This window comes from Peromyscus maniculatus, chromosome 2 (genome assembly GCF_049852395.1).
Source record: "Peromyscus maniculatus bairdii isolate BWxNUB_F1_BW_parent chromosome 2, HU_Pman_BW_mat_3.1, whole genome shotgun sequence".
NCBI lineage: Eukaryota > Metazoa > Chordata > Mammalia > Rodentia > Cricetidae > Peromyscus > Peromyscus maniculatus.
Window position 1 is genome coordinate 150,180,340 of NC_134853.1, and position 16,981 is coordinate 150,197,320.

The 16,981-nt window shown below is 54.1% G+C and overlaps 1 protein-coding gene across 7 annotated transcripts in view; it reads right to left on the reverse strand.

Moving 5' to 3' along the window:
• Positions 1–2,187: 2,187 nt before the first annotated feature.
• Ptpru (protein tyrosine phosphatase receptor type U) overlaps positions 2,188–16,981 on the reverse strand; it is a 76,241-nt gene continuing 61,447 nt past the window's right edge. For 4 of the 7 annotated variants that reach the window (XM_006975566.4, XM_015994445.3, XM_006975567.4 and 1 more), the window contains 12 exons: positions 14,076–14,112; positions 13,335–13,432; positions 13,130–13,246; positions 12,325–12,479; positions 10,969–11,104; positions 10,383–10,532; positions 8,097–8,270; positions 6,421–6,561; positions 5,251–5,376; positions 4,967–5,124; positions 3,434–3,569; positions 2,188–3,251 (listed from right to left, as the gene is read on the reverse strand). In XM_006975566.4, the coding sequence (XP_006975628.2) occupies positions 3,189–3,251; positions 3,434–3,569; positions 4,967–5,124; positions 5,251–5,376; positions 6,421–6,561; positions 8,097–8,270; positions 10,383–10,532; positions 10,969–11,104; positions 12,325–12,479; positions 13,130–13,246; positions 13,335–13,432; positions 14,076–14,112 (1,491 nt within the window). In that variant the 3' untranslated portion in view covers positions 2,188–3,188. The remainder of the gene's footprint in view (positions 3,252–3,433; positions 3,570–4,966; positions 5,125–5,250; positions 5,377–6,420; positions 6,562–8,096; positions 8,271–10,382; positions 10,533–10,968; positions 11,105–12,324; positions 12,480–13,129; positions 13,247–13,334; positions 13,433–14,075; positions 14,113–16,981) is intronic. The other 3 variants (XM_015994446.3, XM_042271976.2, XM_015994444.3) reach the window with 1 other exon arrangement.

Here is a 16,981-nt window from a genome sequence, read left to right on the forward strand (position 1 = left end):
TGTTGGGGGGATGCACTGTGTCCCCTCCAGATGCTCTCAATCATCCAGTAGGCAACACAGGCTTCCTTACAGGGCAGAGTTCCAAGACAATGCAAAAATGAGTGCCTAGGATCTGAACTCCTAGGTCTGGGATCTGAACCCCACACTGCCATATTCCACCACATTCAAGTCAGGGACCAGTCTTGACCAGTCTCTCTGACGCACATGTGAGTCCAGCAGGTGAGGCTTACAGGTCAGCTCAGAATGAGAAGGTAGGGACCCGTATAGGCAAGCCAGGGTGACCCTAACTACCCAATTATTTTTTTGTTTATGTGTATGACTATATGTCTGTGCACATGAGTGCAGGTGCCCTCAGAGACAAGAGGTATTGGATCCCCTGAGCTGGAGTGACAGGTTCTCTGTGAGAGCAGTGTATGCCCTTAACTGCTGAGCTATCTCTCCACCACTCCCTAATGAATTTTTAGCTCAGACTAGAGGAAACTGAATTGGGAGTCATTAGAAGAGGCCCTACGTTGACTCACGGTAGGTCAGGCAGTGTGAGAATAGAACCCATGTATCATAAAACCAGTTTTCATGTGAAGAGAGAGATGTAGAGCAGGAAGTGTCTTGTCCAAGGCACACACACAGCAAGCTTGTGACAGAGCCAGGGGTGACCTGGGTCCCCATGAAGGAGCCTGAGGCTGGGAGTGGGCTGGCCCAGGGCAGCTGAATAATCATGTTCAGCATGTCTCTCCCTGCCCCGTATCTACCATACATTTAGCAAATGAGCCCTTTCAGTCCTTTGAAAAGGCCTCCATCACCATCTCATCACATCCTAACAAGGCAGTTCTCATTGATAGATGAGAAACTGCAGCCCGGAGAGGGCAGCTGACCCACATCGGGCCCCAGACGACTCACCTGGGATCTGTCTGCCCAGTGCCAAAGGCAGAAACTCTCTTATTGTACAACAGAGCTGACCTTGACCTAGGCCCCCCACCCCCACCTCCCAGGGATAACAAGCAGCTTGAGACCTCAAGATGAAGCCCATTGCCTGAGGAGCAGCTTGAGAAGCCTGGTGGTTAATATGGTCATACCTCTAGGCACCCCTCCATTGGGTTCCCTGAGGAGGGAAGACCCACCTTAACTGCGGGAGGTACTATTCTGAGAACTGGAGTCATGGACCAAGCAAAAGGCAGAAAGGGAACTGAGGGCCAGTATCCATCACTGTCGGCTCCTTTATTTGGGGGGTGGGGGGGGTGGGACACATGTCCGTGCATGCACGTGCAGAGGCCAGAGGAGGACATCTGGCGACTTCCTCTGTTGCTGACCACATTATTCTCCCCCACTGACCTGCAGCTCGCCATTTTGGCTGGCTGGCCAGTGAACTCCCAGGTTCATTTGTCCTTACCCTCCAATGCTGGGGTTAGAGACATAGGCGGCCACGCCCAACTTCTGTACGGGTGCTGGGCACTCTGACCCGTTCAGTCATTTCCTCAGCCCACATCCGCCGCTTCTTGACTGCAAATGCAATGTAACCAGCTGCGTGGAGCCCCTTCCCCACGGTGACACCTAATCCTGGTCGTCAACCTGACACACCTGGGAAAAGGCAGCATCAATGGAAGAATCGCCTCCATCACATGGACCCTGGCCACGCGCCTGTGAGGAACTGTTTTTGCTTAATGGTTGATGTGGGAGGGCCCAGCCCACTGTGGGCAGTGCCATCCCTAGGCAGGTGGGTCTGAGCTATGTAAGAAAGACAGCTGAACACGAGTCCAGAAGCAAGCCAATGAACAGTGTTCCTCCTCGGTTTCTGCCTCAAGTTTCTTCCCTGAGTTCCTGACTTGGCTTATTTCAATGATAGACTGCAACCTATAAGACGAAATAAACGCTTTTGGCCATGATGTTTATCATAGTAACAGAAGCCAAATTAGAGCACTCACTACAGTGGACCGTAGCCTTGAACTGTAACCCAGAACGACCCCTCCCTCCCTTGAGCGGCTTTTGACAGAAACTGTGTTGCAGGAATGAGGTAAGTACCTAATACTGGGTGAAGGCAACAGGACCAACGTCCCCTGGAACTACCTCTGTGGAGCGACTCTGAGTGATGCCCTGGTCCACATCTCTGCTGTCTGGTGGACAGAAAAACCAAGCCACGCTGCACCAACCAGGAGGCTGGGAAGGGAGCAAGTCACACACAGAGCCACTGACTGGCATTCAGAGAGCACGTTTATTTACAAAGCGCTTTACAAACATTACCTTACACCTCCCCACAGCCCCCTGTGAGGTAGGTCAGTAGTCATATCTACAGTTTACAGATGGGGAAATTGAGGCACGAAATGGGGGTGTGGCCTACCCCATTATAAAGAGAACTTCCCACCCTCCCATCAAAAAAGAACGAAATAACAACGGAAAGGTACTGGTCCTCCATCCCATAGCACCCTTCTTCCTCTGAACTCTGGAACCGTCACCAGCCCTGCACTACCCTGCCTCGACCCAGCGGCAGCCTCACCAAGAGCCACAGGGACCTCAACCCCGGGGGCTGTGATTCAGCCTTGTGGATTGTCACAGGCCCAAGCTGAGCAGGACTGAGCCGCGGAGGCCCGAAGGCTAGGGAAGAGGGAGCCGAGGTGATATTCTGCATATACCGGGCCAGGCAGGGATGGAGCCCGGGAGGGAGGCACAGGTCCTGTTGCAGGAATCTCAGAAGCAGGAGTGGGGAGCACGGTGAGCAGAGCACCCCCGAGTCTGCAGGGGCGATGGGATGAAGAACAGAGCTGCAGGAAGGTCAGCGTGTCGCACTGGCAAGCCCCAGTGAGCCTCCACCCTGAGCAGAAGGGGCCACACTGGGTGCAAACCTGGGACACCCCCTCTGCAGGCCCCCGTTCATTTCTTGCCGAGGACTGGAATGGAGTGGAGGGGCCTGGCCTGAGGTCCCCCCGGTACTGGTTGTTCTGGCCGGTGTCACTGTCCCAGGCTTCTCTGCACAGGCCTGCAGGGCCCTCCGGAGGTGAGGCTGACTACAGTCTTGCAAAGCTCCTCCTTGGCCTGCAGCCTGCCCATGGGGGCCACCAAGATAGTGCAGCGCCCACTCCAGTGTTCTCCCTGTGGAATTATGGCTGAGCAAAGTCGGGGGCACAGGCCCTCCTCACCAGTCTGGGATGATGGGCCACGCCCTGGGTGCTCAGTGGGTGCCCCCAGCCAGGCGCCTGCTATCTCAACTCGAGAGCCTCCAGGTACTCCAGGGCCACGTCGTAGCAGAAGTGGTATTGATCCTGGGGAAAGAGGGCACCTTGAACTCTGACCACCCTCTGGAGAAAGGGACATGAGGATGATAGTCTAACAACCCAGGACTACAACAGAGGCTCAAAGTTAGGGACCAGACAGGAGTGCGTGGGAACCCGCTGGGGCTTGGAGGGGGAGCCGAAGTGGCTGTGCTTGGGACATGTCTCCTCACCATGGTCTCCACCATATTGGGCTTGTAGTTCCGAAGCGTTTTGGCAGCAAAGAAAACGTCCACCAGGCTGTGACAGCGGATCATCTCCAAGACGGTGGCACAGGCGCAGAAGGTGCCACTACGGCCACCCCCATTTCTAAAGGAGACACAGGAAAGGTTTGGGGCAGGACCTGGGAACCCAAGAAGGGTGGGGTGGGGGAGCAAGGCAATCAAAAGGCAGGGGCAAGGTCGGAGAGGTCAAAGGTAAAGAAAACACTCAAGAGCCACGGAGGGTGGGCTAGGGAGCTGTGGGGTGAGAAGTGGGACCCAGAAGGGAGCCCTAGGACCAGAAGGTAAAAAGACAGTTCAGGGTTGAGAATGCTATCCAAAGCCGCACATCGTGTCAGAAGATATCCTCAAAAAAGATTGGCCTGTAGACTAGAGAAAAGATCCAGCCACACTTCAAGAGAAAGTGACCGAAAAGGGAGGCCACAGAGGCAAGCAAGCCCCAGAGCAAGATGGGAAGACCACCCAGACCAACAATGCGGATACCCAAGCCAACACAGGCACCGAGCGAGCCCAGCCTGCGGCCACCAGGGATCCTCCCCTCCTCTTGCCCCTGTTCTCATGACCCGACACGAGCCTCCTGGGAAATGGGAGACTATCCACCCCTGGGCCTCCAGCTGCAGGACTCTCACTAGAACTAAAGGTAAGTAAGTCCGCAGAGGACACTCCCGAGCTGGCTCTGGGAGGCTCCGAAAGTGAGAGAAGCATGAAAAAGAGGTGACTGTGCCCAGACATGGGAGAAAACATGCATTTCTGAGCAGAGGTGCATATAAATGAAGGAACGAGTGGGATATAAACTGCAGAAAGAGAGTGCTGCAGGTGTGCATGCAGAAACACAGACGAGAATCCCACATGCTGCATGGAGCCGCCAAGGTGGCTCAGGGGGAAGGGTGCTTGCCACCAAGACCGATGACCTGAGTTCAGTCCCCAGGGCCCGCACGGTGGAGGAAAAAGAGCAGACTCCAGCAAGTTGTCCTCTGGCCTCCATGCACACTGTCACACATAAACACATACCTGAGCACATGTGCATACGCACACACACATTAAATAAGTGTGATTTTTTTTTAAAGGTTTTAAAGCATGCTACCTGGAGCCAGCAAGATGCCTCAGGGGGTAAAGGCACTTGACACAAAAGCCTGGTGACGTGGGTTTGAGTCCCAGAGCCCAAGTAAAGGCAGAAACTGAGAACCAACTCCACAAAGTTGTCCTCTGACCTCCAGACATGGGCTGTGCCGTGTGCATACACACACACACACACACACACACACACACACACACACACACGCACGCACGCACGCACGCACGCACGCATGCACATACAAATGAAAAACAAATTTAGGTATGCTATAATCTCACAGAGTGAGGAATTCTGACAAGATTCTCATCAAACTCAGCTGGTTGGAGAGACCAGGCCACAGCCCCTGGAGGCTGGACTCCTCCGTGCTCGCCTTGAGGGACTCACCCCCCCTCCTCCCAGGGAGCACTCACAGACAGTGTACCACGGTGCGCCCGTCCCCACTCTCCGACTGCCACTTGTCCACCTCAGCCAACAGGTGCAGGAAGGCCTTCCTGGAGTCGGGCGTGTCCCGGTAAGCAGACCAGCGCAGGAACTGGAAGTGCCGCACCAGCAGGTGGCCCTCCTGCAGCTGGGGACACAGCAGCCAGGCAGAGAAACGTGAGGTGAACGAGCCCTTGATGACCTTGAGAGGGTCACCCAAGGCAGCCCTGGCCACCACCCAGATTCTCACCCTTGGGTTCCTCAGGACACTCACCCGAGAAGTGTTCTGCACCCGGAACACTCGGGCCACCAAATCCTCATTTGCTGTGCCAGACACAAACTCCACCTCCATGAGGCCATACTGCTGCCGGCCGGGCTCCGGCCAGTACTGCAGGCAGGGCTGGGGCACAGAGAGAAAGCTGAGTAGAGCAGAGCCAGCCCCCACGGCTGTGGGATGTTCTGTATCTTAAATGTGTTGCTCTGATTGGTTAATAAATAAAACACTGATTGGCCAGTAGCCAGGCAGGAAGTATAGGCGGGACAAGGAGAGAGGAGAATTCTGGGAAGTGGAAGGCTGAGGCAGGGAGACGCTGCCAGCTACCGCCGCCATGAGTACCAACATGTAAGATACTGGTAAGCCATGAGCCATGTGGCAAGGTATAGATTTATAGAAATGGATTAATTTAAGATGTAAGAACTAGATAGTTAGATGCCTGAGCCATTAGGCCAAACAGTTTAAATAATATAAGCGTCTGTGTGTTTATTTTATAAGTGGGCTCCGGGACTGCTGGGGCTTGGTGGGACCCGGAGAGAAACTCTCCAGCTACACCCCACCCCAATGCCAGCTCTGGGGATCCCACCATGGCTCAGGGCCTGGCTCCAGATTCCCCAGCGGCACACCTATCTCCCCACCACTCACCTATCAGAACACAAGGAAACTGCCCAGTACATTGGCCCATTCAGAGTGGTCACTGCAAACTTCACAGAGTGCCATGATCCCCACGGCTATGTGGATGGAAACCTCCACTCTAACATGCAAACCACATCCCATACACATGGACTCCTGCATCATGTCACCTTCCTGCCTCTGAGAAGAAGCAGGGATAACCCCACCCACCCCAAACCTTGGAGAAAGCACCTCCTCTCTGGGGGTCTTAATTCTTTTCCCCCTCTGAAGCCTCTCTCTATCCAGAGGCCACTGTCAACTGTAAATGAGACCAAGTGTGCACAACGGTCCTTAGCTTACAGCAGATGCTCACAAAAAAAGGAGCGAGTTGGTTCCGTCTGAAAGGCTTGTTTATAGATTAGGAAACCAAGGTCGTGGCGGGGGGCAGGGGATGTGACTCTTCTAACACCACAGAACAAACTGACATCAGAGCTGGACTCCTGCTCTTGACTTTGGGGACAGTGGCTGTAAGTGCCCTGAGGCCCTGGCCAGGCTCACCCAGGCGGAGTTGGACTGGTTGAGCTGATTGAGCATGACAATGGAGGTACACCCGTAGTCGTAGACCAGCCGCCAGAAGTCCGGCGTGGTACTCTGCAGGGGGTGCAGGGTCACGATGAAGGCTGCACTCCGTGTGTAGCTCTGCAGGGGGGAAACGGCACTCAGCGGGCCCCTCTGATGGCTCTGACCAGAACCTCCAAAAAGCTAACACTTAGACATGGGTGACCAGAGGCTTTCCTGCAGACTGGACCACCCCAAACAGACTCCAGCCGACCCCTTCCCGCAGACAAACCCACCGGCATCTAAGAATCAGTCCTCTTGGATGCCAGGCCCACGACACAAGGCTGGAATCAGGTATCCGAGGCCTGAGGGGCCAAGGCTGCCCTGCAGCTTCTTCCCCCAGCAGCCCATCCCCACCCAGGACCTTCCCTAACTGGACACCCCAGAGCCGTCTCTCCAGCCCCCAGGATGTAGACAGCACACCGAGGTGAAGTCGGGGATAGAAGGGAGGTCATGAAACCCTAAGCTTCCCTTCTAAACTATGACACTCCCTGGGGTCCTTCGGCAGACCTCACTTAAGTGAGCCAGTGGGCACGTGTACATGCACACACATGGATGGGCTAAGTGATGGTGACCGGGAGCCTCTCCCATGTGTCTCACTGCAGGGACAGGGCTTCAGCTCCCACCAAGAAGCCCACAGGCGCCACCAGGAGTCCCCCTCGCTGGAGAAGATCCACCGCACCTTGTGCTGTCTGTCCTGCTGTGGAGGTTCAGAGCATGAACCAGGCCACAAAAAGCCTACCTCCCTCAGAACAACTTGGGGGGCCTCTCTCCACCCTAGGTGGAGGTCTTCAGTTGTGCTGGGCCTGGCCTGGCTCCTCTCACATCTTCCTCCCCTATCATTCACTGTGTTCGACTCTTTCTCTTATCAATACCTGTTTTCAGTGCCTTGCTCCTCGTCCCCCATGACGGTCTGTCCCTGATGTGTCTAGGAGGGCAAGTCAGCCTGGCAGAGGGCCCAAGACACCCACAGCTTATGTGGCTATGGAGGTAAAGCCACGTTCTCCCCCTTTTCTCAAACATTTGTTCTCATCTGTCTGTCTCCTGTACTTCTCTCTCAACTGGCTTTAAGAGGGGAGAGGGACAGGAGTGATACTCCTAGACTCTTCTTCTCAGGGGGTGTCATCCTCAGTCCCCCAAGCCACAGCACCCATGTCCTGTTCTGTTTGCAATGCCCAGTAAAGAGGGTGAAGTCCCTTGGACCAGGGACAAGGGGTGAATCTGCTAAATGGTTCCTATACCCTCAGATCACAATTAGATAAGGACCAGGGGTCAAATCACTACCCTAGGACAGGTCCTGGAGCTGGGTACAGACCCATCACCTCAGAAGAGACTCCTCTAGCTCTAAATATCAGGTTATCAAGTCCTGACCCCAAATCCTCAGGGATCCCCAGTCCAAGTCACCCTACCCCAGACGTCGCTGGGGCTGATCCTGGAGACGACCCTGCCTGACTCCACCACGCAGATCCGCTCTAAAGATGACTATAATACCAGAAGGGGGTAAGAGGGTCTCCCATGGGCCTGCCTCATGGAATGGGCATTGAGGAGGGGATGTCCCTCTAGACTCTGCTCCATTGACTCCTGGCCCTCCCAGGACGGGGAGCTCAGGCTCTCACGTCGGTCAGGGCCGCGTTGATGTAGTTGTTGGGGTCTCCATCAGTGGAGATAAGGAAGGGCAGGCAGCGGTCCGGGGGCAGCACATCCATGCTGCGGTTCTTGTCTCTGTTCCTGGGCAGCAGAGCAATGCTGCACTCCTCCACGTCCAGCGGCGGCGTGACCGAGTTCAGCGTCTGCAGAGAGGGAAGTGAGGACAGAGCCTAGCCAGGGCTCTCAGGGCCTCCTCACAACTCCGCAAAGGACTTTAGGGTAGATAATTAACTCTGTGTTGTGAACGGAGAAACTGAGGCCCAGAGAGAAAGAAGTTAGGGAGCCAAGCTGCCTATCACCAGGCCACGGAGGGCCTAGACTGAGCTTTGGGACGACTGTCTGTCACCCTGAGCCAGTGTGGCCTTGGATAAGTGACTTATTTTTGGGAATGTGATACACCTTTTTCACAGAGCATCTGGAGATCAAGAGATCTCAAAAATGAGATCATGCCAGGCACTGAGCAGAGCCTGATGGACCCAGGGCTCGGTGTGTAGCAAGCCCAGAGAGGATCAGCATTAGCTTGTCAAGCCTGAACCCTACCTCTTCCCTAGAGCTGACCCCAGACATGAGGCAGAAGCCTTGGTCACAGCTCTGTCTAGACAGAATGTAATCCTGAGCACCTGGCACAGGTCCTCGCCAGGGCTATGACATCTCTACACCTTCAGGCTTCATGTACCAGAGTCTCGGTTTCTTTCTTATTCTTGGGGATTCCTCCCAGGATCCTGAGTCTGTCATCCCCAAAGCTGATACCCCTCTCCAGGAATCACCAGCCACATTTCCCAGGTTACCCTACACTGGCTCCAGAACACCCCAACTGGCAGGTGCCACGTGGCTAAGGGAACATAGGAACGCTGAGTGGAGGGAACCCCTGGGTCTCTGGCACCCAGACATCAGCAGATTCCTCTAGAGAGCAGCCTGCAGCATGGTGAACCTCACCCCGCCCAAAACAGACCACCAGAGCCTGGGTCTAGCATGAGGATCCCAGTTCAATCCCAGACCACATTTAAAAATATAAAAAGAAAGCTAAACATGGTGGCCCAAACGTCATCCCAGTAAGGGAAGAAGGAGACAGGCAGGCCCCCCAGAACCCCCAGGACTCACTGGCTGGCCAGCCTGGGTTACTTGGCAAGTTACAGACCCTTGAAAGACCTTGTCACAAAAAAGAAGGCAGACAGTACCTGAGGAACAGCACTTGTCCTCAGCCACTGCCCCCTCGGTGCATACCTATAATTACAGCACCAGGGAAGCAAAGGCAGAAGACGTATCAGGAACTCAAGGTCACCCCTGTCTACACCACAAGTTCAAGACCAGGCTGAGTCACATAAGACACTGTCTCAGGAACAAAACAAACCAGCCAACAAAAACAGCCGAACCGAGAATGGGCAGAGACCAAGTGTGGCATCATCATTTGCGTCCCTGGATCCAGCTGTAACTGATGGCGCCTTCACACCTGGCAGTGGCTGCAGCCCCTGCGCTAGTTCCCTCAGGACACCAAGAGACTCCTGACGGCTGCACACCTGCAGGGCGATGGGGACTTCCTTTCTTTCCTGGCTGCCAAAACGAGAGCTTGGAGAGGCGAGCGGACTTGTCCAGGCTCCTCACAGCTGCTCCAGGCAAGCCAGGATCTGAACCCACATTTATCTGACCCCAAAAGCCTGGGGTCACAACTGCTCTAACGCATGCTTCACTGTCTCAGAGTCCTTTCCAGTCACCCGACTCTGTCCCTTCAGCTGGGTCTCAGGTCAGTCCTTCCTGACTGGCCCTTGAGAGCTGTAGTCCTGAGGACCTCCCGGTGCACACTCACACACACCACACTACACACACACTCACATACCCCACACCTATATACACCCTACTCCTACGCACACACACCCCACTCCTATATACACACTCACCCCACACCTATATACACCCCACTTCTATGCACACACACCCCACTCCTACACACACATACCCCACTCCTATATACACACTCATACACCCCACACCTATACACAAACACACATACATACTCACATATTACACATCTATACATATACACATTCACACACCCTGCACCAACCCCCACACACACCCAAACACACACACATGCCTAACTCTTCTATACACATTCACCCCACTCATTCACATGTATATGTATATGTATGTATGTATCCATGCCCTGTATACACATACCCAACTTGACACATACACCCTACACACCACACGTTATGCATTCACTCACACACCCCACATCTATACACACATTCCCCTACCTGGAATTCTTCCCGAAGCTGGGAAGAATTACTCTGAGGGTCAATTCGGATCATCTCCCTGTAGGTGGCCTTGAACTCATTGACAGGGATGGTGGTCTCCCCACACAGGCAGGCCTCCAGGATTGCATCATGGATGAAGATGTACTGTTCCTGAAACAAGAGATGAGAACATAAGAATGAGGAGGGGACTGGAAGCTGACCTCTACGGAGAATGAAGAAGAACCAAGGCCATGGCTGAAGCAGGGGTGCTCAGCTGAGTCCAGCAGATCATCGGAGTGAGGAGGGACAGTCCCAGATCCCAGTGAGGACACTAACCCTGGTACATGTGACTCTGGAGCTCGCTGCCATCCGACTCACCTGACATAACACGGTGAAGTGAGAGGTCTGGAAAGAACTACGAGCCCCCTCCCCCTCCCCCTCCCCCTCCCCACTCCCCACCCCCAACCACCACTGCCATGTTTGAGATGGTCCTGGGGAAGGAAGGGCCTAGGATGCCCTGAAGACACGTTACTCCAGTTCTAAGCTCCATGATAGAGACCCTGAGACCTAGATGGAGGGGAGAGGTCGGGGACAGGCTGGTCCTAACCTCAGTCTGGATCATGTTGACCCGCCGGGAACAGAGGGTTTTCACGCAGTTGTAAATGTCCACGACGCCTTCACACTCCGCCATGTCCAGCATCACGTCCAGGACGATGTAGCAGCCTGTGCGGCCAGTGCCTGCACTGAGGGTAAGAGAAAGCCAGCGCCACATCAGGGGCCGGGACTCGAGATCAGGGAGCAGAAAGGAAGTGGGAGACCGGGGTTATAGCGATATAACTTGGGGGTTGGGGCCACTCCAACAAGGAAGGTGGAGCTGGAGTTCCATATGACCTGGCAGAGGACACAGTTGGGAGCATAGAGCAAGGCCTGGGGAAGGAAAGGACAGAAAGAGGGATGAGAGAACATGGAAGTGAGGCTGGCCCACCTTAGCAGCCAAGACTCAGGGAGAGGGGTGGAGGTGAAGCTTGGGGTTCAATCTAAGAACACATGTTCCCCTTGGATATCGCAGGCTCCTGCATAGCCTTCAAAACCCCACACACTCATACCCATCCACATGCCCAGTGGAGCTTCTAACACTTCCAGACACACGGCTCTCTTCCAAACTCTCAGAGCAATATGGCTAGCTTCTGTTAAAACACTTGCTACATGGTCCCTATTTATGTGGCCAGCTGCCTAACTCTACCTGGAGCCCAGTGAGAGCAGGAAGGGATGCCCCAGCTTGGAAGACAGCATGATCAAAGCATTACCGAGGACTGTACGGCTCAAATCACACAAGACCTGGGTGGCAGGTCTCCCCAAGGCTGGGATTACAAGCACATGCCCCGACACCCAGATTTTTACGTAGGAGCTGGGGATCAAACTCAGGTCCTCCAGCTTGCATGCGTAGCAAACACTTCAGTCAGCCATCTCTCACCCCCACACTCTGTTCCTCAGTCTGAGAAGATAGCACCCATGGCTCAGTTAGTGAACCGTCCGTTAGTGAACCGTCAGGTGTGGGTACACTCACTGTCCGCGATATAAATTATACTTGACAGACTTTCTCTATCAGTTGGAATTCATTTTAGAAGGTGCTATCTTAATGACCTCTGAAGAGAGAGGAAGAGAAAGAGACAGAAAGAGAAAGACCGAGACGAGCCAGGGGGCTGTAGGGCAAGGGACATCAGCCATGTGGCATTTGGTGAGTTGGTAAGAATTCCGGTGGAGGAGCCAGGATGAACCACAGGGGCTGTAGGCTTGAAGGCTCCGGGACTCCTCAGCTCTGGTAAAGGGGCTCCGTGGGGTGCTTGGGGAGGCATTCTCTCCTATCCTCTGTCTCCAGGCAGGCTGACCTTGAACCTGCCCCACTCCGGCCCAGCTCTCCCCCAGCCTTGGCCCCTCTCCCTGGGATCTCCAGGGCTCCCACCTGCAGTGGATGACAATGGGCCCAGCATCCGGTGGAGTGGAAGCCTTCACACGCCGGATGAAGGCCAGCAGCCCCGTGGCATGGTAAGGGACGCCATGCTCGGGCCACGCTGTGAAGTGGAACTGGCGGACCTCGTGCCGGGTTGAGTAGCCTCTCTGTGGAAACCACAGGGGCGACAGTCAGTTGCCAGCAGCACCCACTGGGCATCTGCTGTGTGCCAAGCTCTGCCTACTCCTCATGGGTAAGGTAAGTATCCACATCCATTGTACAGGTGGGGAAATAAGGCCCGGTGCGGACAATCCCCTCTGCCGAGGCTGAACAGGCACACACTCTGTGTTTGGACTGAGTCCACCCGGTGCTTAAAGCGCTACTGTCCCGCACCCACCTTGTCCCTGGGATGCCGTGTAAACAGAAGAGCCCTGTGACTCACGAGTCGTCACGCTTGCCTGGCAAGCTCTTTTACCTGACATCTTGCCTCCTCTGAGGATTTTACAGAAAAACTAAGTGGGAACCTAGACCCTGATGCATGAGGAAACCCTCTGACCCTCACTTTTCTCATCCTCCTAGGGCTAAGGCAATGCGTGTAAGAGGCTCAGCACAGGGTCCCACTCAGCAAGGAACCACACAGAACGGTCATCACATCCTCTTCATATCAGATGCCTGCTGGAGTCTAGCGGGAACAGCCACCATCCCATCCCTCGGCCATGCTCCCAGCAAGTTAGAAGGGCTCCCTGGCTTCTTCCCCCAGGCTTCCTAGGCTCGGGCATTGTAGGCTCTACATGGAAGAGCTGTAGGGGAGACTCACCCGCTCCAGGGCAAAGGTGCGCACCACATACTCAGCCAGAGTCTCTGTCTTTACCAGCGTGATCTTGATGTCCCCGTACATGTCTGAGTCTTCAGGCCAGTAGCGAGAGCACTTTACCTGCGCCCCCCCATAACACAGGCTTCAGTGTGCTCTTAGCACCCATGGGGCCCACCCTGCCCCCAGCCCATCCCCCAGTCCCGCTTACCCTGCCCACCTCTACCAGCTTGGTGATCATGACGATGCTTGCACACTGTTCCTGCCACACCATGCGCCAGAAATTGTAGATCATCTCAGGCTTCGGCCCTGGGGGCACAGAGGATGCCTGTCCCTGAGCAAGGTCTCCTCCCCCGACGGCCAACACACCATGATGCCCCGTGACACCATCCCTTGCTGGGAGGCTCCCAGGACCCAACCCCAATGGGGACTTTTCACTCACCCCAATATACCTCACCAACCACAGCTCCATGCCTGCAGGGCCCTGGGGTGGGCAGTAGTAGCAAGGCAGAGCCAGGCTGGAGAGCTTGGTGTGCTGAGTAAGACCTACTGAGCCATGTGGATGGTAGACCCTCGGTCCATGGGGCAAACCTCCCAGAAAGGTGGACAGAGAGGTGGCAGCAGAAAAGAAAGAAGACTAGAGGGGACCCAGGTGGCCAGTTGGACCAAGATGCATGCTCCGTGACAGTAAGTACAGCCCCAGCCCTTACACATGCGTCACCACAGAGACACACACAGCCAGGTTACTGGGGAGGGACAGATCCTATCAGGAGGCACAGACAGACAGATAAGGATTGAGGTTAGATGCAAGAGATCCCCAGGCAGGTAGTGGGGGCAGGGAGACAGACAGACAGGGAGGCAGACAGGGGGCTGAGCAGATCAGCAGGGGAGGCAGGCAGGCAGCAGGCATTCCAGATCACGGGAGGGCACCGCAGGCTGAGGGACCAGGTACCTTGAGTGGCTATGAAGTGATTTGACCTGTGGTATCCCTGCAACAGAAGAGGCTGAGGTGAACGCCAAGGGGGCGACCTCTGTTCCCTCACACTGCCCCCCATCACCCTCCTTCCAGGAGCAGCACCCTCCAGAAACTCCCAGCTTCATGTTTCTGGATGAGGGTGACCTTGTCCTCCCAGTCCCAAAGCAGAGACAAGGGAAGCTGAGCCACCAAGGTCTTGCTGTGGAACCCTACGGAGGGTGCTCCTCTCTGAGCCCAGCAAGTCTCCCCATCCTCAAAGCAGGAGGGTGATCTCTTAATAACATGGCTGCAGTTTGGAGACAAAGGAAGCCCAGGATGATGCTGCCCTGTTCCCAGAGTCCCAGAAACATCATCCACCCTGGACTCCAGATGTGGAGAACCTGTGGTTGACAGAATCCCCAGTTTCGGTCACAGCATTCAGAATGGAGAATACCCTTCCCAAGGACCTCAGCTACCCAGAGCTTGGGGGGAAAAGTCTTAAAGAGGGCTTCAAGTTGAAAGCAAAGGACCCTTAGATACAATTTTAAAATCTGTTTTTACTGATGATGTGGAACTTTCCAGAGTCATGGTGATGGTCCCCACACTGTCTGAACACTACCATCTATCTTCCATGAAAGAGAAACCAAGAGCTCCCTCGTCCTCCATCCCTAGGGACCTCAGGCCACGTAGCAAAGAGCTGAGTTTCAAAAGATGCAGTGGCCCCAAGGTCCCTCACAAGGCTGCATCTTTGTGGGACAAGAGCCAGCCAGGAAGTCTGTGTAAAATTTCCAAAGCAAAATGGTGGCCAGAGCGAGAAAGCCACCAAGCTCTGCCCCTGGCCCTCGCCACGGCTCCTTGCAATTCCTCTGGACCTCCAGACTTCGGGAACCCAAAGGGCTCTAGTGGTTCACTGCCAAGGTCAATGCCAGCTGCCTTCAGGTAGGTGGCAGACACCCTTTCCTCCTCTAGGCCTCCATCTTCACGTCTATAAAGTAGATCATGACAAGACTTCCCTCCCAGGGATGTGGGGAACACAAACAATAATGTAGGTTAAGCGTTTGTCACCGGGCCAAGCACAAAGCAGGGCCAACAGGAGCTGTTATTATTAGCCCTGTCTCAAAGGTCTCCAGAGGTCCAAACCGTGTTGACTTCTAGAGCTGCTCAGCTGGGTGTGGTAGCACGTGCCTTCAATCCCAGCACTCGGGAGGCAAAAGCAAAGGGGAGAAAAAGTACAGCTGGGATGAGAGGTGACCTCCAGAGCGTTGGGGTCCAACGGACCTGGGTCCCTGCTGGCAGCTGCCAATAAGTGCCAGCACTTATTAGTCAGTATAAATAATGGAGTAATGGAACTCAATTAAAACTGATCAACTGGGCTGAGGATGAGGCTCAGGGGTAGAGCATATGCCTAGCATGTGGGAGACTCTGGATTCTATCCCAGCACACACACACACACACACACTACCACAATGATCCCAATGATTGGATGTTATAAAATTCATCTCTGTCACCTCACCAAGAGAACAGAAGTTTGGCATTTTGGGTGCACAGAGACCCTGGGATATCGTCAAAGGCAAACTTGGACTCAGAGCATGGGGGTGGATCTGGAAATATGTATTTCCAACCAGTTCCTTGGCTGTGCCCACACTTCAGAGTCTCAGACAGTGGAGTAGCCAGCAAGGCTGGACCTTTCCAAGCCTCTGTTGTCCTCTGCAACTGAAAGATGACAGCCAGCCTACAGTTCCCCTGGGAAAAGCCGACCCCTCTTCAAAGTGACTATGAAAAACCTCCGGAGTACGCTGCCCTCGCCACAGCAGTCTCTCCACACCCAAGCCTTTGGCTCTGCGGCAGGTCAGTGGGACAGCAGAGGTGGAGGATGGGGAGGGCCGTTCCTAGCTGACTCCGCCTAGCAAGTAGTCAAGCTTGGAACAGGCTACCCTGAAAGGCTTGTGCTTCTGTACCTGAAAAACCAGTTTGCCTAAGCTCCACCCCAACACAGGTTCATCATCAGATTCAGTCAACTCTACCCCTCCACTCCAGGGCCCAGCTCCATTCCAGCATTCAAGTGTTAGTCAGTAAATAACAGAGGGCCTGGACTCAACTAAACAGGTTGATTGGGCTTGAGGATACAACTGAATGCTTGCCTGGCATGGGAGAGACCCTGGGATCCAGCCCCAGCATAAAAAGGAAGGAAACCTGATTGATTGCCCAGTGATTAGATGACCTAAAATTCAGTCCTGTTGCAACTGTTTCCAGCCCTTTCCAGGATCCTATTCTTTCATTGTTGGAAAATGACATTTTGGCGAAAGTGTGGCCCAGGGCCATCCAACCTACCTTGTCATGCAGGCCTATTAGTTCTGGTTTAATATTTATTTATAATTTATGCATATGTGCCTGCATGAATTTATGTGCACCATGTGCGTGTAGGAACAGCAGAGGCCAGAGGAGGGCATCAGATTCCCTAGAATTGGAATTACAATTGGTTGTGAGCCGCCTGTGGGTTGTTGGGAGTTGAACTCAGATCCTCTGGGAGAGCAGCCAGTGCTCTTAACCACTGAGCATCTCTCCAAGGTCCATGCAGCCCTATTTGAAGCAAGTGTACAGGCACACAACTCAAAAGTTCTCCATGTTCATTTTTTAAAAACACCATGACATTTTTATTTATTCTGTGATTATAGGGGAGAGTGCACATGGGCAAGTGCCACAGCACATGCCTGGAGGCCAGACCACAACCTACAGGAGTCAGTTCTCTCCTTCTCCCACACGGGACCCCAGGGCTTAAACTCTGGTCATCAGGCTGAGCGGCAGGCTTTTACCTGCTGAGCCATTTCACAGGCCTCACTTCTTAAATAAGACATGTTACATATTATATTTATTATATTATGTTATATTATATTATGTTACAT